This window comes from Archocentrus centrarchus, chromosome 5 (assembly GCF_007364275.1).
Source record: "Archocentrus centrarchus isolate MPI-CPG fArcCen1 chromosome 5, fArcCen1, whole genome shotgun sequence".
Classification (NCBI taxonomy): domain Eukaryota; kingdom Metazoa; phylum Chordata; class Actinopteri; order Cichliformes; family Cichlidae; genus Archocentrus; species Archocentrus centrarchus.
The window spans coordinates 12339247-12358350 of record NC_044350.1 but is presented as its reverse complement, the minus strand read 5'-3'; the positions used below and the strand labels follow the sequence as shown (position 1 = coordinate 12358350).

The 19104-nt window shown below is 42.2% G+C and overlaps 1 protein-coding gene across 3 annotated transcripts in view; it reads left to right on the top strand.

Moving 5' to 3' along the window:
• chchd6b (coiled-coil-helix-coiled-coil-helix domain containing 6b) overlaps positions 1-12854 on the top strand; it is a 55974-nt gene extending 43120 nt beyond the window's left edge. For 2 of the 3 annotated variants that reach the window (XM_030728670.1, XM_030728669.1), the window contains one exon: positions 12622-12853. In XM_030728670.1, the coding sequence (XP_030584530.1) occupies positions 12622-12645 (24 nt within the window). In that variant the 3' untranslated portion in view covers positions 12646-12853. Of the gene's footprint in view, positions 1-12621 lie in introns of all 3 variants that reach the window. The other variant, XM_030728668.1, reaches the window with a different exon arrangement.
• The last annotated feature ends 6250 nt before the right edge of the window (positions 12855-19104 follow it).

Sequence of the window (19104 nt, the reverse complement as noted above, 5' to 3'; positions counted from 1 at the left end):
AAGACTTCTGAGACTTCTATCCCAAGCTGAAGCTTAAAAAGTCATATAAATGTTTCTAGATTTAAAATAGAGAGGCGGAAACCTAAAAGATTCCATATTTAAGTGTGGCCTCAAACTATATCCATCTAATATTTTGTCCTGTACTTTTCTCTCTCTCTTATCCACCCATCTTCTGTATATCTGCTCATCCGTGGATCTTTTCGTGGTGCTGTTGCTACTGATCCACCCTTTTTCTTTTAGTCACTGTCCTCCTTCCTTCCCATATTAAGGCTTCTTTCACAGAACACATTGTCACATTAACTGATGTTTAGTTCTGAAATGCACTGCTGCCCATGGAGCTCTCTCACATCATATTGAAGTTTGACTATGTATGTTTGTTTCATCACAGACCCTCTGCTGTGGAGACACTTTGCATATTCCACACACGGAGCAAATCACCAATTTTGCTAATACTGCAAGTAAACTTTAGCAAGTGATTGCACATTGCATTAGGGTGAAATATTTACTAGTAGGGCATCTTCAGCACCAGGAGCATGGATTGAGCAGGATCTTGTGGAGCACAGTGATAATGGGCAGATGGTGCCAGTGAAAGTAGCGTGGAATGAAGCTACAGGGAAATTTAAAAAAAAAATTAGACACAAAGATCCTGAGGAGGGTTTCAAACAAAGATATTATGTGAGGGGAAAGGGACCAGTGTGTGCATGCAAGATTTCTAGTGGGGTTGATATTTACTGGACTCTGGGTTGCTTCTTTAGCCTGCTTGTTTCCAATGACAGCAGGTGCAGCAGCAGCTTTAAATGCCTGTAAGATCATTTGCAGCCAAAATAATAACCCCTTCTATTCAGACTCATAACATAGTTAAAATTTAACACATGATCCATCCATTTTCTTAACCACTTATACAAATCGGGTTTGCAGGGAATTTGGCGTGCCAGACACACCCTCGACAGGTTGCCAATCCATCAGAGAGACAGACTACCATTCATGCTCATATCCTCCTGAGAAGTGAGGGGAAAAAAGAGCACCTTTCAGTTTAATTTTTTGTATCCACTACAGAGGACATGAGGTCCTCTCCCATAAGATGAGCACAGGTATGTGGAAGTGCTTCAGTGCTGATTTTTGGCTCCACATGGGATTCAATCCAGTCTCCCACATGAAAGCCCTCAGTGTAACCTACTGTAAAGCCTGACAGTAAAGTACATGTGCAGGAATCTAGTTCTCTCTCAGACCGTTTCCTATCCCCAGCTTTGATCTGTTTTATAAATCACTAAAAAAAAAAACGAAGCCCACCTTATAACTGCAGGTTCTTGCCTTAGGATCCTCAGTTTTGTTTTGTTTTTTTGTTTTTTTATTCTTCAAGATTAAAGTAATCCTATCATAGCTGTCAGTACACAATGTTCACAAATCTAAAGAATTAAAATAATGACACTCAATTTTCACTTAGATAAAAAAATTTTGGATGCAGTTGCCAGTGGGTAGAGTGCAGATTCCAGGTGGCTTTGTGGTGTGTGTCTAGCTACCTCTTGAAAACTAGAGGGAAAAAAAATTGTCCTCTGTCCATGAAATGGTCAATTTCGTAGAACTTACTGTTTTTATGGAGATATTTTGTAATGCTGAGTTAAACTACATTTGTAATGATGCCCGAATTAAATATAAAAGTTAGGGGAGATGAGTAGATGTCCCACCGGAGCCTCCTGATCAGTCAGCCTTAATGAAAAGAAATAAGTGGGCTCTCCCAAGACCCCTCTGGACATGCACACAGCTGTCCAGTCTGCTTGTCTGTAAATGGATCTGACAGGGCAGCAGGGCCAGCAGCTTGGCAGAGCAGAGCACTTGGACTAGAGTTTCACTAGGAAAAGATTCAGCATTAGCTGCAGGTGGAAAAGGGTCAACAGGGAGCAATATGCACTGTAGATTTAGTCATTAGAGAGAGTATTGGATCATATTTCATTATGAAATATAATGTTCTATAGACCCTGGAGAAAATATTTTGTTATGGTTGAGACTGTTAATAATAGAGGTAACCTTCCACAGAGTAAGGTGCCTGTGTTTCTCCTGTTGTGCAGGATTTTTTGTTTTGTGTTTTGTTTGTTTTTTTTGTTTGTTTTTTTTCGGGGGGGGGGGGGGGTCTATAAATAAATAATATAAAAAGAGAGGGAAGGCAGTCAGAACTGAGTGGATTGCAATACCAGAAGGCGACATTGAGGACAGCTACAAGTACCTTGGAATCCCACAGGCAAATGGGAACCATGAAAAAGCCGCTAGGAAAGCTGCAACTGCCAGGTACCTGCAGAGAGTAAGGCAAGTCCTGAGGAGTCAGCTGAATGAGAAGAACAAGATCCGGGCAATCAACACCTACGCCCTGCTAGCTGTCAGATACCCTGCTGGGATAATAAGCTGGCCAAAGGAGGAGATAGAAGCCTGTGACATCAAGACAAGAAAGCTCCTTACCATGCATGGAGGGTTTCACCCAAATCCTGCACCTTGAGACGCTAAGTGGAAGGAAGGAGGCTGAGGACTAGTGAGTGTCAGAACCACTATCCTAGATGAAATAACAAAGATCCATGAATACATCAGGAAGATGGCCACAACTGATCATGTGCTTAGTGAATGCCTCAGACAGCAGAAACCCGAGAAAGAAGAGGAGCAAGAATAGGAACCATCATGGAAGGACAGGTCTCTGCATGGCATGTGTCACTGGCAGATAGAAGAAGTGGCTGATATCAAAAAATCCTACCAAAGCTGGGCTGAAAGACAGCACAGAGGCACTAATCGTGGCAGGACAGGAACATGCTCTAAGCACAAGATTGATAGAGGCTGGGGTCTACCACACAAGGCAAGACCCCAGGTGCAGGCTGTGCAGAGATGCCCCTGAGACAATCCAGCCCATAACAGCAGGGTGCAAGATGCTAGCAGGCAGGGCATACATGGAACGCCATAACCAAGTGACTGGCATAGTATACAGGAACATCTGTGCTGAGTATGACCTGGAAGTCCCGAGGTCAAAATGGGATACACCCCCAAAGGTGGCTGAAAATGACAGAGCTAAGATCCTGTGGGACTTCCAGACACAGACAGACAAACTGGTGATGGTTAACCAACTGGACATTGTAGTGGTGGGAAATCAGGGGAAGAAGGCTGTAGTGATAGACGTTGCAATACCAAGTGATGGCAACCTCAGGAAGAAGGAACACGAGAAGCTCGTTAAATACCAAGGGCTGAGAGAAGAGCTAGTGAGGATGAGGAAGTTGAGGGTAACAGTGGTCCCTGTGGTAATCGGAACACTCAGAGCAGTGACCCCCAAACTGGGATAATGGTTCCAGCAGATTCCAGTAACAACATCCGAGATCCCTGTCCAGAAGAATGCAGTCCTGGGAACAGCTAAGATACTGCGCAGGACCCTCAAGCTCCCAGGCCTCTGGTAGAGGACCCGAGCTTGGAGGACAAAGACCACCCACAGGGCAAGTGGGATAGGATCCCCCCACACCCACCCCACCCCATTTGATATATAAAATATATCAAATAAAATGTCTGATTTTATATTGTATACCTCATTTTTAGAAATGTCTTAAATCTATTATCCTTCATTTTGTAATTTTGAAAAGGCAATTTCTCTCCTTGAGTGAATGGCGGCAGTTATACACATGCATACAACATACTTTTGAAATGTTGGATTATAGACAGTTTTTTTAAGAAGCACAATAAATTATCTTTCATAGGCAGATAAAATAGAAATAAAAAAAAAAAAGACGCACAACATTTGGATGCAGTGATTTTTCTGCTGTGCAACAATAACATAACTGCTCAATAGGCAGCAAAGCTTTTAGCCTGGTGAAAACCTCCCGACAGCTCAAAGGCTCCGTTCTTTTGTTATCTGTATTTACTTGTAAGGATTTTCAGAAGCAGGCACATTCTTCCCTATGATTAAAGGGAGAAAGCTGTATTTTTCTGACAAATTACTCTTTGTCTGAAGTGGATACCTTATGGTTCACACATCATCTTTTTCTCTTGTGACTCTTTCTGTGTGTGAAGCACATACACTGTGAATACCATGTGTGTACCTAAAACCTAAATCGTAGTTATTTTTGTCCACCAGATACTCATGTAAAGAAAGTTCAAATTTGTGTACATCGGCAGTAGGCTCATTCTGGTTAGTGGTCAGTCCCGTCAGTTCCACTGAGCTAAAACTGACTCGTATGACGTTCCAAGAGTTTATTCATGTAGGCTCTGCCATATATTCCTGTTCCCTGTTCCCAATCTGAATGTCTGTTTGCCAATCAATCTGCCAATAAAACCAGCATCCTGCTTATCTGTCTTTTCTGCCAGAGTCAATGATCTGAACATCACTAGAGTATCTATCTCAATTTTTTTCTGTCTCTTACTTGAAGTCCACCCAACTCACTATCTGCAGTGGCACAGCCTTCCTTATGTCACTCAGAGGTTCTTTTATGTTTTATGATTCATGCATGCATGGATGCACACACATACACACTTTTCACACATTCTAACCTCTGCCATCCATTAAAGACAGTTGATTCAGGATATGGCCTTTCACCTCCTCTCTACTATCACTCCCCTGTCCCTCTCCTGTCAGTGTCTCAGCTCGGGCCATTGTCATGCATATGGAAACCCACCGTGTGAGTGTATGTGTGGGGAACACAGGGTAAATGTCAGCTCACCAAGGCCCTATGTTATCATGAAGCCTTGAGAGTTTCCTCTTTCGTTTGACGTTAGATCCCGTCTTTATATTGTCACTACTGCATACAGACATTTTCACTGGAAAATGTCTGTATTCTATATCTTCTGAGCATTTGGGTACCTAGTGTGTGTGTGTGTGTGTGTGTGTGTGTGCATGAGCATAAGCCCATAAGTGTTTGCCTTTCATCATCTAGTCTCACTTTCAACCTCCTGAGTGAAACAAAACACAGCCACCCTCAAAGTCATGTTCAAGAGCAAACGTTTGTCAACCCACCACTTGTGATAATTGTCATCCATCCTCTTCTACAATGCGCCAAGGTTTCAGTACCAACTAGTGCAGAATGCTAATATGATTGCTACACTATTTAGTACAATCAGCAGGAGCTAACAGTGTCAGATCTCCGAACTTTCCACTATATCTCACATACTTAATGCACTTGAACCTGTAGGTCTCCTGACTGGTATTTGTCTGCTCTGATGTGTTAGTGTGTATGAGCATGTCCTGGTCTTTAAGGCTAGAAAACCTATCTCCATCCAGCACCAATAGCCATGTCTCCTGCGTATTTAGGCAGTAGGAGCAAAATGCAGAATTTGGTAAAGTGCACAACAGCTACTAGCATCAACAGGTCCTAAAAACCTGTAATTTCTTTCTCAGTGTTGAATGAGTCAGTGGTAGTCAAAGCAGATGCTTTTTCTGGAAAGGGTCACATGAGGAGTGACAAATCAGAGAGGGTCACATAGTGAATGACATGATATACACTTACTGGCCACTTTGTTAGGTACACTTGTTCAACTGCTTGTTAACACAAACATATCAGCCATTCATATGGCAGCTGCCCAGTGCATTTAGGCATGTAAATATGGTCAAGGCGACCTGCTGAAGTTTAAACTAAGTATCAATGGGGAAGGAAGGTGATTTAAGTGACTTTGAACAGGGTACGGTTGTTGGTGCCAGACGGGCTGATCTGAGTATTTCAGAAACTGTTGATCTACTGGGATTTTTCCCACGCAACCATCTTTAGGGTTTACAGAGAATGGTTTGGAAAATGAGGAACTATCCAGTGAGTGGCAGTTCTCTGCGCCACAGTTGGCACGGGCTCACAAAAATTGGCCAATAGAAAATTGGAAAAAATTGCCTGGTCTGATGAGCCTTGATTCCTGCTATGACATTCAGATGGTAGGGTCAGAATTTGGCATAAACAACATGAAAGCATGGATCCATCCTGCCTTGCAATAAAGGTTCAGGCTGCTGGTGGGGGATATTTTCTTACCACACTCTGGCCCCTTAGTACCAGTTAACTAGGTTGTGGCATTTAAACAATGTTTAAGTATTATTGCTGACCATGTCCATCTGTTTACATCCCTAAGATCATCTTACACTGATTTCTTTCCAGCACCTTTTTGAATTTATGCCACAAAGTATTAAGTCACTTCTGAAGGCAAAAGGGGGTCAAAGACAAGCTAATAAAATGTACGATGAGTGCATATGGATATCACAAGTCTCCGCTTCTAAATGATAATTTAGAAGATTAAAGCCTTAGTATTATCTGGAGACTTCTATTAATTTGGAGCTTAAAGCTGCATCCACACTGAAAGCGATTCGCAGCAGTGTGGCAACCAGAGAAAGTGAATGACTTCCAGAGACTATGGGTAAAACAAGCACTGTTGATGCAAAGTGGGTGGGACCCGAGATAAACTTCTCAAATCTGAGGTGAGCGTTTGAAGTGATTATCAATGAAACGCTCACCTCAGATTTGAGAAGTTTATCTCAAATCTGAGGTGAGCGTTTGAAGTGATTATCAATGAAAGTTCAAGATAGTGGTGATTGGCATATGACCTGGTAGTAAATACATTTGAAGGTTGACTAGGCAACCAGAGCCTGGAATGTCCACAATACAACCAGCCATCAGCTTCAAAGTGATGTGCGGATGTTGCATGCTTGCGTGTCTATTTTCACCTCTATCAGATTTGCTATCTGTGTGCTTATTTGGGTTGGATATTTGTACATCTTGTGTATCTGTGTAACACGACCGACACCCCCCCCCGTCCAAACATACCAGTTTGAACCACAAATTCACTTTCTTGAAGGAGCTGTCCATTTCTAAATGTAGTGCCAGCAGCATCTTAAGTACCTCTCAAGACAACATTGAGTGTAGACCTCCACTGCCCGTGAAAAAGAACAGAATGGCAGACCACTTCTCTCTGCTGCTTCCTCGGCTTTCTGCTGCAGGTAATTCTGGCAAGAAGAAAATGTCTTTCAAACATGTTCAGGTTGTCGTGACGAAACCTAATGATTGGAAGTTGAGTTTGTCTGTTATTTCCAGCTAAAAACAACAAGAAGAAGAAAAGGAAAGAGTGTGGATGAGTCTTAGAGATGAAAAGGAAAGGTACCTGTCACTGGGGCAGTGGATGGAGACTGATGAAAGAAAGGGAAACTGGGAGAGAAAGGGGCTTAAGCATGTTTGCCAGTGAGAAAGGGTTAATTGAAAACTGTAAGAGAGAGATACAGAAGGAAAGAATGGATGATTGAAGAATTGTAGATAGGATGAATAAAGTGAAGAGGCTCTGTCAGTGGAAGGAATGGAAGGGAATGACAGTGTGTTAACGTAGGAAAGGAGGAAGCTGTGCCAGTCACTATTGTGAGGGTGAGACAAAATATAAGGATGGTAAAATAGAAAGCACACAAGGAAATAATATGTGTGGATTTTTTTTTTTTTTTGGCGTGGCTATCAGTGGTAGCAGGTGGTGAGCCCCACTGTGAGCCTTGGCCTGCCTGCTAACTCTAATCTGATAACGCAGCCACTCTTCAGTAGCAGTTTGCGCCAGCGTGCGCACACACAAACACACTTTTAAATGTGCACTCATGCAGACACACTCATATATAGACCCAGTCAGTTCATTCTACTGTAATATCCCTGTTATTAATATCATTTTTATAGTGTGCTAGTTTTGTTCCTATACTGATTATAGCTCCTGTGTGTTTGACAAAACATTTACATAAATGTGTGTGTGTGTGTGTGTGTGTGTGTGTGTGTGTGTGTGTGTGTGTGTGTGTGTGTGTGTGTGTGTGTGTGTGAGAGATATACTCATACACTCATGCTAGCACATATTTCTGTCTTTTTATGACTCTCTCTCTCTTACCGCTTTACCTCCTTCCATTCCATCTCTCCTTCACATCCATCATCTCCAAGGCGACCACCCCATGAAGGCACATGCCACATAAAGATTAGCTGGTCTCTCTCATGTCCCTCCCCTATATCCCCTCCACTCCCCACCTCCCCACCTGCCGTGCGCCTGTCTCTCAAACCTATAGAACACTCCATCTGTATCCAGCTAAACACCAGGTTCCAGCCGGTAAAGGTAATGTGTTAGTGTAAATTGTGACACAGGAGACCTGCTATGCGAGGACTGAGATGCTCTTTAATTTCAGTATCATTATCACCTTAAATAGCCACTATTTAATGTTTGCAGTCATTAATCAGTGTCAAAGATATTGGGTTAAAAAAAATACCAGAACAATGTTGGCATGTTTGCTTCTTATACACTATTTTTCTGTATTGCAGTGGGGGGGAAAAAAATCATTGAATGAATTCAAAGTGTCAGTGAGCTTGTTTCTTTAACAGCTGTAAATAAAATGAAAGCAGAGTGCCTTTTAGGGATTCTATACTCGCCCGTGAAGTTCACCTTGAAACTCTGGTTATTTACTAAAAGTAAAACTGGCAAATCTTTTCAGTGATCAGGTTGCAGTATTGAAAGTTATTTTAAACATCACAATAATATCTGCATATAAACTACATTCTCAGAGTTCATCATGGTGCATTTATTGACAATATCATAATTATGATTGGTTTCTTATTAAAGCTCCTGAAGGCTTTTATTTATAATGCAACCTAATTGGATTTAGGACCCTTTAAAGTCTGCGTGTATGTCATGTCACTTCCTGTTGTATTTTGACAGTCCCTTGTCTGGTGTGCTTTGTGTTCAGTTTTGCTTCACTTGTGTCATTAGTCTAACTTGGTTCACCTCTTTTTTTTCCTAATTACCTTGTGTGTATTTAAACCCTCACTTCCTTGTTGCGTCATCATCGTCGTCTCCCACAAGCTGTGTGTCTCGTCTTTGAGTTGTCCCTTTTGGTTATCCAAGGTGGACTTTGTTCCTGCCTTGGTTTTGGGGATTTTGTATTTTTCTTGTTTTTGAAACTTTGCATTTGGTCTCAGCATTAAAGCTGTTTAAGCTCAGCTCAGTCTCCCCCGTCCTGCGTTTGGGTCCAACACCTTTTTGCTTGGCTGCCAGCTTTGCTTGGCTTTGGGAAGCTGTATACTAATTCCCAGTTCATTGATTAGCTCTACAGTCTGTAAGTTAAGCATTTTGCATAGTGGCAACAGGTAACACTTAAAAGAAAAATGTTTTTTAATGAATGAAAACTCATTGTAATCTGCCTTCCCTCACCACTCTGCAGACACAGTTAACAAACACAGCACAGCATAGTAGAGCCTTTAGCACCCAAAGAGTCCCACTTTTCCCATTTAAAATTATATGGCACAAATGTGCCATATAATTTTAAATGGCATAATCTAACTATTGTTTTTGCAACTTGTTTCTGGTTCAAACCCCTCTGACTACTGCCAAAATAAAATAATTTATTGCCAGGTTTAATGTTCATGTGCATTTAACCAACCTGGCCTAGAGGCTTCCTGGATTGACTAATGGAGTGTCTGGCTGTTGTACTGACTGCGTAATGAGTGAATGGCCGTGTGTTTATAAAGCAGTCATAGCCACGTCCACTGTGAGTATCTGATTGACAGTTCTGCCTGGCAACTGTCTCCGTCCCTCCTGAGAGAGGGAGAGAACTGAGTGCTGTTAGCACTGAGCAGAGGAGACAGTTATTGATTTTCTGCTTGTCTATTATTTTTGTTTTTCACATCGAAAAAAACAAGCGAGCTAGGCATGCGTGTGTGTATGTGTGTGTGTGTGTGTGTGTGTGTGTGAGAGGCTCCCCTTCAGTGTGCTGCAGATGTTTACATGTGTGTCTGCTGTCTCTATGTTGCCTATTAGCTTAAAACTGTGGAAGTGTGAACATGCGCATGGTGTGTGCACGCTGTTGCTTCTGTGGTTTTTGACGTTCAAAGTTGATTCCCAGCCAACAAACGCAACTATCTACTCCTCAAACTGCACACTAATTGGATGGAAACTGGCAGGTGGAAGAAAACATGCATTTGTGTGACTGTATGTAGTCTCTGTCTTTGTGTGAATCAGTGTTTTTGTGAATATTAAATCTAATCATAATGGACAGATTTACAGTGATGGTGAAATTCTGCAGCCATAAAAAAAAAAAGTTTCAATGCCTGTGAATAGAAAGCATAGTCGTGTTTTGATCTTAAATTAAAATTGAGAGTGCTCCATCAATAACATAACATTAAGATTTCTGTGAGGGTAGGATTAGTACAGCTGTATTAGAATAGCTCAGTGCACCTAATAAACTGGCAGCTGAGTGTATGTCTAAAACTCAGTGCAGACCTTGAGCTAGAATATTTGGCTGCCCTTGCTGCCCGCAGTTTTGTGCATAAAAAGCTTTTCCTGTCTTTAAATTATCCAAGTGAGGATGGCGGCAGTCCAAATTTAGACCTGGGGCACCAAATTGAACTGTGTGTACTGTGGGGGGTGCCAGGGGTCAGTTTGAAATTCAGGAACTACTTCATACACTATGCATTAGGCATAATGTTCCATCACGCTGCTGTGTAAGAGTGCGGCAACACCTACACCCCTGTTGCCACGTACTCCCACAAGGATGCACGTGCACACACACACACACACACACGCATGCACACACATTGATGTATGCATAAACTCCTGCTCGCATAAACAGCCGTTTTCACACAAATAGTGAGTTTTCACGCACACATGCAGACACACACTGTCCCCCTTTATATCTCAGAACGTGAGTGGAACAGTAAAGCTAAATCCCCTTGTCACATTTGCTGCTCATCTCCAATTCAAAGGCACAGGCTGCGATGCCCTCGGATGCACTTGGCAAGTGAACGGCTAACCTGCCCGCCAGCATATCTGCCTGCCAGCCGAGCACAGGGGTAGTTAGCATGCCAACTAGCCCACCCAGCAGTGTCAAGCTAATGCTTCACTAACCCTGCGTTGCCCCGTGTCTCTTCTTGCGTCTGTGTGTTTGGATGTGTATTTACACTAGAGGAGCTCAGCTGTACCCCATAGTAAATTGGCTTTCTAAAACAAAATTAGCTACAAGTGTTACATTGCATAAACATATAAAGACAGTACTTAATAATCTTGTTTCAAAAGCCTGCCAGGTCACTTGGAAGGTATGTTGATACAGAGTAAATCCACAAGGCTGCTCTAAAGGAGCTATTTTTCATCTCCTCATTTAATCTGTGCACTGCTTGGTTCCAAAATGAGGTATCCTCTAAATTATTAAAGCATGAGACTGGATCTTAACTTGGCAACTATTAAGCACAGTAGCTGTACCAATATTGCAATATATTGTTCTGCTTTTACATGGATATTTTGTTTTTTTTTTGGAATAAACCTCACCATCTGGTACCAAAAGTAAGAATCCAGCAAGAAACCAATCCCAATTCTGTAATAAAGCAACAGAAAAAATCTGCTTTTGATTTATTTGTGTATGTGATGCTGTGGAATAGTTTATAATAATAGTTACCGAGCAAATATGATACAGTACGATTAACGACAAATTAACCTCTGTTGAAGTGGTTTGTCTCAGAGGTTCACAGTCCGCTGTTGTTTGAAGGGTTGGTCTGTTGCAGCTGTTGGACTGCACAGCAATTCCACACAAAAAAAAAAGAGGTCACCTTGGTCATGTTATGAGTGTGGCCAAAATATGTCAAGTGGTAGCAATAAACCACTTCAGACCTTCCCTGGAGCTACAGTGATTCACTGGATTATAACCTAAGTGTGTGTGTGTGTGTGTGTTCTTGTCCAGCTAGCTTTGTAAGGACCAGTTTAGACTTCAATAGTAAAGGCATTTTCTGGAGCTGTGTTTCTTTATTTCTGTGTTTTGTCCTTACTCTAAGTAGTTTCCCATTTTTCCAAATATAGTTTAACAGCAGTTGTAGTAGCTACAGGCTAAATGAATTCCTGCAGAGGTCAGACTTTTTGTAGCAGCTTGTCTTAGTGTTAGCTGACTTTCCTGAGGGCTGCTGATATCTCCAGTCCAGTTAAGCGAGAAGTAGAAGTAAGTTAGGTTCTACTGACACCACAAAGTGATCAATTTTTACCCTCACAAATTTATTAATAAAAACAAAATCATCATCAATTTAATAATAAATTACCTTTTGAAAGAGGCTTAAAAATAAACAGGATATAGAATTTGCTTGTGTAATTGTAAAGCTGTGCCTACAAAAACACAGATACAGTAAATTTACATTTCATTTAATACTTTTTGTGCATCATAGTGATGATGTATAGTTGACACTATTTGGGACACACTGACTTAAATCATTAATGTGTTGTGGTAGATGACACTTAGAAATCTAATTTATAATAAAATTGGATTGTTGTTAAAAGAAAATTCCAGGCAAAGCCATAGCTCAGGGTAATCAATGATAATCTCCTGCAAAAGAGAACCACAAATACATAAAAGACAGCTCTGATCTAGAAGGATGATGGCGTGCCCTGAGTTGCTTGCTGGCCCTGTAATTTTGTAAGTTTCAGATATTTATATATTTCAAGATGTTTAAATGTGGTACTTTCTTTGTGTACTGATCATGTGCAATGTCACTCTTAGGTTGCTGTGTTTGTGTGAGGAGATGGATTTCCCATGATGCATCTTGGCTTCTGTTACTTTCCTCTTAGATTCTAGTGAAGTAAATTTATAATTTGACAGTTGTTCTCCCCCCCCCCCCACCCTTGTTACTCTCCCCCTCCTTTTTCTTTCAGAGCGCCCTGACGAATCATGGCTGAGAAACTCAAAGAAAGTCGAGAAACGGAGAAGATCTGAAGGAAGAGAGTGCATGTCAAATCTGTCCTTTTTTTTGTGCTTCCCTTTCTATCAATCCATCCATTAATTTAGCCATATCAATAATAAAAAAATCTAAACTCAGCCTACTTGGTTTTTGAGTGTATTATCTTGACTTGTCACTCCAGAGTGTAAAATGTGTTGATTTATTGTCAAGTTGTGCCAGCACATCCCTGCTGTCACTGAAATAAATCCCAGTGATCCAGTGGTGATGAAACTGCAGGTTTTGTGTCTCGTGTGTGTGTGTGTGTGTGTGTGTGTGTGTGTGTGTGTGTGAGCAGTGTTGTGGTGAATGGCTGTCTCTTGTCACAGCATGCTAATAATGGTTCCACTACTGGAAATGGGGTCGTGTGCACCCTTCTGACAATGCTGTGCAGGCCCAAGGGCTTGATTGTGCACTGTGCGCATGTTTCATTAACAGGGAGAAATGAAAGGAGAGTGAAGGAAATGAGGGATAAATGAATTGGAGGACAGATGAATACTGAAGCATGCACCCATTAGTGTGTGTGTGTGTGTGTGTGTGTGTGTGTGTGTGTGTGTGTGTGTGTGTGTGTGTGTGTGTGTGTGTGTGTGTGTGTGTGTGTGTTTCATGTGCTTTTCCACTATACTGAACCTGTATGTGTCATCACATATAGGTGAATGTGTACACATGAGCAACACACCGGACGGGGCTCGTATTGTCCCTGCTAGCTGTGTTTCCATGGTGACAGCAGGGGTTCGTGCTAGCAGCAAGGTGCGGAGGAACCTTCCAGATAACCCTGAAGGTCAGCACACAGAGCTACAGCTCACAGAGCCACTCTGTACTCACACACTTAACCCCCTCCCTGTGTGTGTATATATGAGTGTGTGAAGGAGAGGGACTCTGTCAAGATGCATTGCCACTTATATGTGGACATGGTTGGCCACCCTCGGAATGACAGAGGCTTGTTATCAGACGCACACTGTTGCACATCCACAGACATTGTGCACACAACATGCACACATTCGCGCAGCAGAGACATAGAATATTAATGGACTTACAATGTACCCACACAGCTCTTCCTGAATGTAAGAGTGCATTCACACAAGTGACAGTCGATGTGAATGTAGTGGAGTGTGTTTGCTAATATCATCGGTGAGGAGTGAACTATTGATCACAGTTTAGGTCCCATTCATCACTATCCCAACATGATATCCAACAATACAGTGGACCAATCCATATACTTTACAGAGGCAAAGTGCAAAGTTTTATACTCCACAATACTCCGGTGTTTAAGTGGATAGCTGTTTACACACACGAATGTCAGGACGTTGTCCAAAGTCATCCTTACTCACCTGTAGCACACAACAGGAGAGAGTCTGCTTCAGATGTGTTCTCACTCCTGAGAATATTCATTTGGTTTAGACAAGGGGGTCTTCCTGGACAGAGCGTTCAGGAGGCAGGACTTTTACCTGCACTATTCTCACATCATTTTACCTTTTACTGTCTAATTGAACATTTACATTCTCACGTGCACCTCTGTCTAGTTATTTCTAGGAAAGTTCATGGCTGCAGTGCATGTGTGAGAACAGCTTAGCCCTCAGTCACACAGGCCTAGAGACTGGAAACCTACGGTCACTAGGGAAAAGTGTGTATTCCCCAGCTGGTTGGCGAGTGGTTGCTAGAGGTTGCTCGCTGTTGCCAGGTGGAACTGGTCGCAAAGAGGTTTCTGTACCAAAACCTTATGATTGCTTAGGATGTTGACAGATTGCCGCAGTCGCCATTTACTCTTTGAACTGTAGTGAAATTTGAAAACGTGCAACGCAAACTGGAAACAGAACACTCGCCTTCAAAGTAAAAGTTGTGCCCTACTTTTACTTTGAAGGCGAACCATTTCTGGTTTGTATTGCGCTCTTTACAGTTTTACTGCTGCTTGGTGAGTAGGTTGCAAATATTTGGATACAAGTTGATGTCTTCCATGCAAATTATTGCCGACCATGGCAACCTGCTAGCAACTATATTGCTATAGTCTGGTAATGCACTTGCAAAAATAATGCATAACACAAGTTGCACACTGTAAAAAAAAATCTTTAGCCAAACCTAAAAAAAGGTAGTTGCCTAAAACTAACATATGGTCATTTGAGTCACAAAAAGTTTTCAGCACATACTGAGTGTGGGAACCCCACAGTCTACCTGGAAATAGGCTTTACTTCTTATTGCCAGGTTCCAGTTTTGTATCCTGCAGTGTTTAGGTTGTATGTATGTGTGTATGAAGGCTTCTCCAGGGTTCTGCACCCTGTTTGGCGCTAGCACAGAGAATAGACAGAGAACTTTCACACAGAAAGTTATTCAAGGTGGAGCCGTGAACTGTTTTGCCCTCTGATGTAGGCGGGAGTTAACTGCCCACTGCCTCTTTGCTCTGTTACAGAAAGTTAGCATTAAATAGTGACAGCAAGTCACATGTCAAAGAAATGAAGTCCATCAGTTTTATCTGTCCATCAGTTTTATCTGTCATTGCCTCCATCTACAAACTCCCTCAACAGGGATTAGGCAGCTCTAACCCAACAGACATGGCACACATATTACCTATATTAAAGTCAGCACCATATTAGAGGTTTCAGCCAGTGACTCTCATATCCCTTCTCTCTCCCTGACATTTCTTTACAAATACCAGCCTCTATTCACTCTGTTATTGCCTTCTTCCATTCAACAATTCTCTGATTAAACAAGCTCTCGAAAAGCCCAGGCACTGCTATCTGCCATTTGGCTTTTATTAGAAACCCACCCCCCCTTTAATTAAATTGGTTGAATTACAGAAATATCAGGGATATTTTGCCAATATATTGGATAAGAACGCACAATGGGTGACAAATAATGGAAGAATGGGCTTTATGAGATGTTTTGAATGTGGTTTGGTGATGAAATGAGATAAACACAATCTTGATAGTGGGGGATTTTTATTTTATTTTATTTTAAGAAACTGAAGTTTGTACAATCAGAATGAGTCTCATCATTAAATTTACGTCACCGCTAAAACTCGAGTTGTTTATTTTTTTGTATGTTCCCCAGAGACTGGATTTATTTTTCACCTCCTCCACCTTCTCCTGCTCCATTTCAGCCACACACCCTCTCCACCGTGCCTTTCTTTTCCCGCCTTATTACTGTGGAAGACATGGGATTGAGGTTGCTGTGGAAACCAGCCCGGCTTTGATTGGGGGAGGCAGCTGCTCGGTGCAAGGTTAGAAGATGGCTTCTCACGCCTCGCAGTGTGCCACTATTGATTTCCAGTCTTTACCAATTACTGGGCCCAGCTGAATATGAGTTCCAGAAACCGTGCATAAGATGCAGCAGAGGGTGTGTGTGTGTGTGTGTGTGTGTGTGTGTCGTGGAGGGTGGTGTTACTGTAATGCTCATTTTGCAGCCAGCATGCAGTAATTGACTTGCTTTTTTTCCACCCACTTAAGTGCATGTGTTTGTCTGAAAAGCGATCCTTTAAGCTGTTCCCACAGTTTTGACCTCTCAGACATCCCGTAGCTTTAGCTGGAGATGTGTTTGACAGTCAGCCACGGAGCCTGATGTTATATGTTTTATCAGCTCTGCACCATCTCCTTTGTTCCGTTCTTGAAATGCTGTTTGTCGGCTGTTCTTTCTCATCCAGCTGAAGAGGTGTCAGCAAATGAGAGGTGGTGTCAGGCTTTGACAAACTGCTGCCCTTTGAAAAGACTTAATGGGGATCAATTCAAGTAAAGTTAGACACTTAGAATTCACATGCAGTCAGATAAAAATGCTTTTTCACACACACACACACACACACACACACACACACACACACACACATGTATCTACTTCTTTCTGGAGTTAACGCAGTAGTAAAGTTATTTGCTCTACACTTCCCTCTCTCTCACTCTTCCCTGCTTCTCTTTTCTTCCGTCTTCGCTCGGCCAACTTGGCGTTGCATGTGTGAGAATTCGACAGTGAGCCTAATTGGAGTGTGTGGCTGCATCAGTGACAGTCACCATTCTGTTTCTGCACACACTCGCATGAGGTTCTTTAGCTAATTTTAATAGTCTTTTATTAAACTGTGTGAATGTGAACTGGAACTGTCTGCTGGTGAATTTAATTAGACCCCCCGTCAACAACCATATGCATAAACATGCAGCTCAGTGAAACAGTAGGATGGATGGAGAGGAGGAGAATACAGGAATAGAGCAAGAGGTGAGTGTCGAGTTACATTTGTCGCAATGTTTGTGATTCAGAAGCTCTTTAAAGAGCGATAGTGTTGTTACACTGGTGCTTTATAGAAGGAGGGTGATTTGAACCTTCCTGTTGGATGGGGCCTTTCTGTGGAGCTTGTGTGTTCTCCCTGTGCCTGCATGAATTTCCTTTCACAGTCAAACGATTAACAATGAGGCTAATTGTTGATTCTGCTGGTATATTCAGTAATTTTAGATGGATGGATGATGCACACACAAATGTAGGGTAACCTATCATAAAAATACATACATTGGTACATATTACAAATACAGTGCTTTAAGTGACTTACCACAGCCTCCAAAGATATCACACATGGTTTTTACTTACTGTCCGGAAAGGACAGGTCACGCAATGCTCAGAGAAACTGCAAAAAAAAACAAACAAGAGCTGCATCTCAGATTCTACAGGCCTCAGCTCCTGTAGCATTTTAAAGTTCACGAGAGTACAGTCAGAAAAAGACTGAACAAGTATGGCTCGTTTGGAAGGGCTGCCAGGAGAAAGCTGCTTCTCTCTAAAAAGAACATGTCAGCACAGCTTAGGTTTGTAAAGTTGCATCTGAACAAACCACAAGACTTATAGAGCAATGGACATGTGAGGCCAAAGTGTAGCTGTTTGGTCATAATGCACAGTACTACGTTTGCAGAAAGCCAAACAAAGTATATCAGTTCAAACACCTCATATCAACTGTCAAGCACGGTGGTGGAGGGCTGACCCGGGCACCTTGCAGTCATATTCTAAAATCAAATGTGATGCCATCTATCTGACTGAAATTATATCATGCAGCAGGACAATGATCCCAATCACAACAGAAAATCTACAACAGAATGACCCCAGCCTGATGGCTGTGGTGGGATCTTCAGAGAGCTGTGTGGTCTGTAGTTCTAATATGAAGCGAGAGACTGATAAAGTCATACAGAAAATGATTACCTCAAGGTGGTTCTACAAGCTATTGAATCATGGGGTGTACTTTTAGTTTTTCACAGGGCTGCATACAGTCCTGTGAAAACGTTCATCTTCACATGACTGTATCTAACCATGATCCCCAACACCTTCATTGTTTGCACAAGTTATCATGCCCCAGACCAGTCTGTCCACCAAATGCTGCAAACTAATTTCTAGTCAAAGCTAAATTTCACATTGTAATCATTTTACTTCATGTCTCACAAAGTGAGGCAGTATAATCCATTATCACTCATTGCTGTGACCAACCTCAGTTGGAATATCAAAACCCAGACAAATGAAAACAGGGAACACTGTATAATTTCTTTAAAATCTGAAGGAAATCTCAGAATCAAAAAATATAATTTCTGTTTCACTCTAAAGGTCAGATAATAACATTTGTGCTGCAAATAACAGAACATGTTATTTAAGTTTGTCCGGTTTTCTAATACTAAGATTATGAAGTATCTGCCACCAACTCCGAAGTGTACGATACATAGGTCCCAGTTAGGTAACACTTGAGCTAAGCTGCAGTGGAAATTTTGTCTCCATTCGTCCCCCAGGGAGAAGCACTGTCTGTCTCATCCAGTATCCGCTGACAGAGAGCAAGGATACAAAGGATGGTATGGCTATCTAAAGGGGGTAGAGATAACCAGAGGGTCCTGTAGCAGCAGGGAACCTGACCCAGGTGTCTGGAGTGAAACAGCATGTGACTTGAGTGTGAAGCAGTTCAGGAACCCTGCACTGTCATATGTGACACTAGAGGAGTAGGGAAGCTTGGAACAAAAGGGAAAACAGAAGGCTGAACAAACCCAATACACCAGTGAAGTCAAAGAGTAAGGGAGGAGAACAAGGGAAAGAGGTCAAGGTTAGGAAGGACAAAAGATTTCATCTGGGACCAGAGGGCGGAGAGAGAGAGAGAGAGAGAGCGATGAGGATGGCACAAGTTAGAAAAGTGAAAGAAAGAGAGAGACCGGGTAAGAGAGTCCACTGAGGCCAGTAGAAGCAGTTTGAAGAAGATAGCTCCCTCCTTTCTGCTTTATTATATTACACTGGTGGATAAAAAGAATCTGACATCCTCTAAAGTCATTACAGCCCAGTAAGACTGGCTCAGAGGGCAACGCAGCTCCTTAACCCCTCTCAGCACATGCCTGGATGCGCGTGTCTCTCGGAGGGTGATTGAATGAGAAAAAGGGTGCACACATGCCTGAAAGACTGATCAGGCCTGTTTCTGTGCGTGTGTGTGTGTGCG